The sequence below is a fragment of the Bison bison genome, unplaced genomic scaffold (assembly GCF_000754665.1).
Source record: "Bison bison bison isolate TAMUID 2011002044 unplaced genomic scaffold, Bison_UMD1.0 scf7180017864371, whole genome shotgun sequence".
Taxonomy (NCBI): Eukaryota; Metazoa; Chordata; class Mammalia; order Artiodactyla; family Bovidae; genus Bison; species Bison bison.
In genome coordinates this window covers 10067347-10068845 of record NW_011494943.1, presented here as the reverse complement: position 1 = coordinate 10068845, position 1499 = coordinate 10067347, and the positions used below count along the sequence as shown (strand labels likewise).

Sequence of the window (1499 nt, the reverse complement as noted above, 5' to 3'; positions counted from 1 at the left end):
TTTTTCCTTTTTCTCATCCTATGTCTCTCTCTCCGTGTCTGTCCTTCTCCGCTCACAGGGTTTTGGGTTTGTAACTTTTGAAACTAGCTCAGATGCTGACCGAGCCCGGGAGAAGCTGAATGGGACGATCGTAGAGGGCCGGAAAATTGAGGTGCTCAGATAAGTGTGCTGCAGCAGGGACGCCCTTGAGAACCGCCTCCGGTCACCCCGGGGCCCCCAACCCAGCCCCGCCGCTGCCCTGCAGAGAGCCGGGCCAGGGTCCCCGGGGCGGGGCCACGCTGAGGCTGGAACTGAGCCCACCACCTGCCGCCCCTCTTGGGTCTCGATCTCAGGCTCACCAAAGGGCCCCGCACCCTGTGCCCTCCCTCTCCTTCCCATGGGGCTGGAGAAGCCCCAGAAGTCATCTCTCTGAGGCTTGGCAGCTCCAAGGACCTCAGCCAGCCCAGTCTGCCCCTAGTTGGCAGGGGATCATTAACCATCCCCCCGGCCACTCTCACCAAGGAACAACGGTTGCCCCATTTGCCCCCTCCCCACGCTGCCCCATCCTGCCATCTGCCCTTTGCCTTCATCCCCCAGAGAGTGGGCAGCAAGGTGCAGCCATGGCAGAGGGATGGATCCAGCCCAGAGGAGCAGAGGGGAGAGGAGGCAGGGTCCTCCTGACACTAAGCCAGCTTCCCCGGGCCCGTGTGCACCCGCTCAGTGCTGTGGTTCTGATGGCTGGGAGCTGGGCTTCCCAAACAGGCTCAGCAGTGAGGGCGGCCACAGAGGAGGGCTCAGTGGCCAGTGCAGAGCCATAGGAAGGGCGGTGGAAGGCTTGGGGGTGGGGGAGGCTTCCAGAAGCGGAACAAATGCTACAGGCACTGACCGAGGCTGGGCTCCAGCTCAGTGTCCGGCAACACTCGAGGCTGTGGCCCCAGGCCCCTGGGGCTCACAGGGACTTGGGGGGAGGCAGTACTGCCCGGACGCCGCCCTCAAGTTCCCCACCTGCTCTCTGCTCCCTCCGCAGAGGCTCTCCCCTTCCTTCCTACACCCCAGCCTGGCCCTCTGGGCAGCCCGACCAGGGCCTTAGATGTCTGGACAGTAGGACCCACTTGGTGCCCACCTGGTCCTCCCACATTGGCCTTGCCCCCCTCAACAGGCATGTATGCCCCACCTTAGGAAAACTCTCTGCTGGCCTTGAGGGAAGGGGTGCAGCCCCCACAGAGAGGGGTGGCTATCCTGGTGCCCACGACTAGGAAGGCCTCAGCAGCTGCCCACAGCAGAGAAGTCTTAGGGGCCGGTCTGCTAGCTGAGCTGAGAGCACTTTGTGGAGAGTCCACCAGTCAGCTGCTCCCACGGCCGTGGGTTGCCAGAGAGAGGCTGAGCTTGGGCTGTAGGGACAGCCGTGTGAAGGGCAAGGGCCGGGCGGGGGCGCTGGACACGATGTCTGAGCCGAGGCTGGGGACCTGGGCAGCATGTGGAGCAGTGGTGGCTCCCGCCCCCCGGGGAGGGGGGGGGGG

The 1499-nt window shown here is 64.5% G+C and overlaps 1 protein-coding gene across 1 annotated transcript in view; it reads left to right on the top strand.

Moving 5' to 3' along the window:
• The window catches only part of RBFOX3 (RNA binding protein, fox-1 homolog (C. elegans) 3), a 330137-nt gene that overhangs the window by 316363 nt on the left and 12275 nt on the right, over positions 1 to 1499 (top strand). Inside the window, 1 exon segment of the mRNA XM_010856521.1 lies at positions 59 to 151. Coding sequence (XP_010854823.1) covers positions 59 to 151 — 93 coding nt within the window.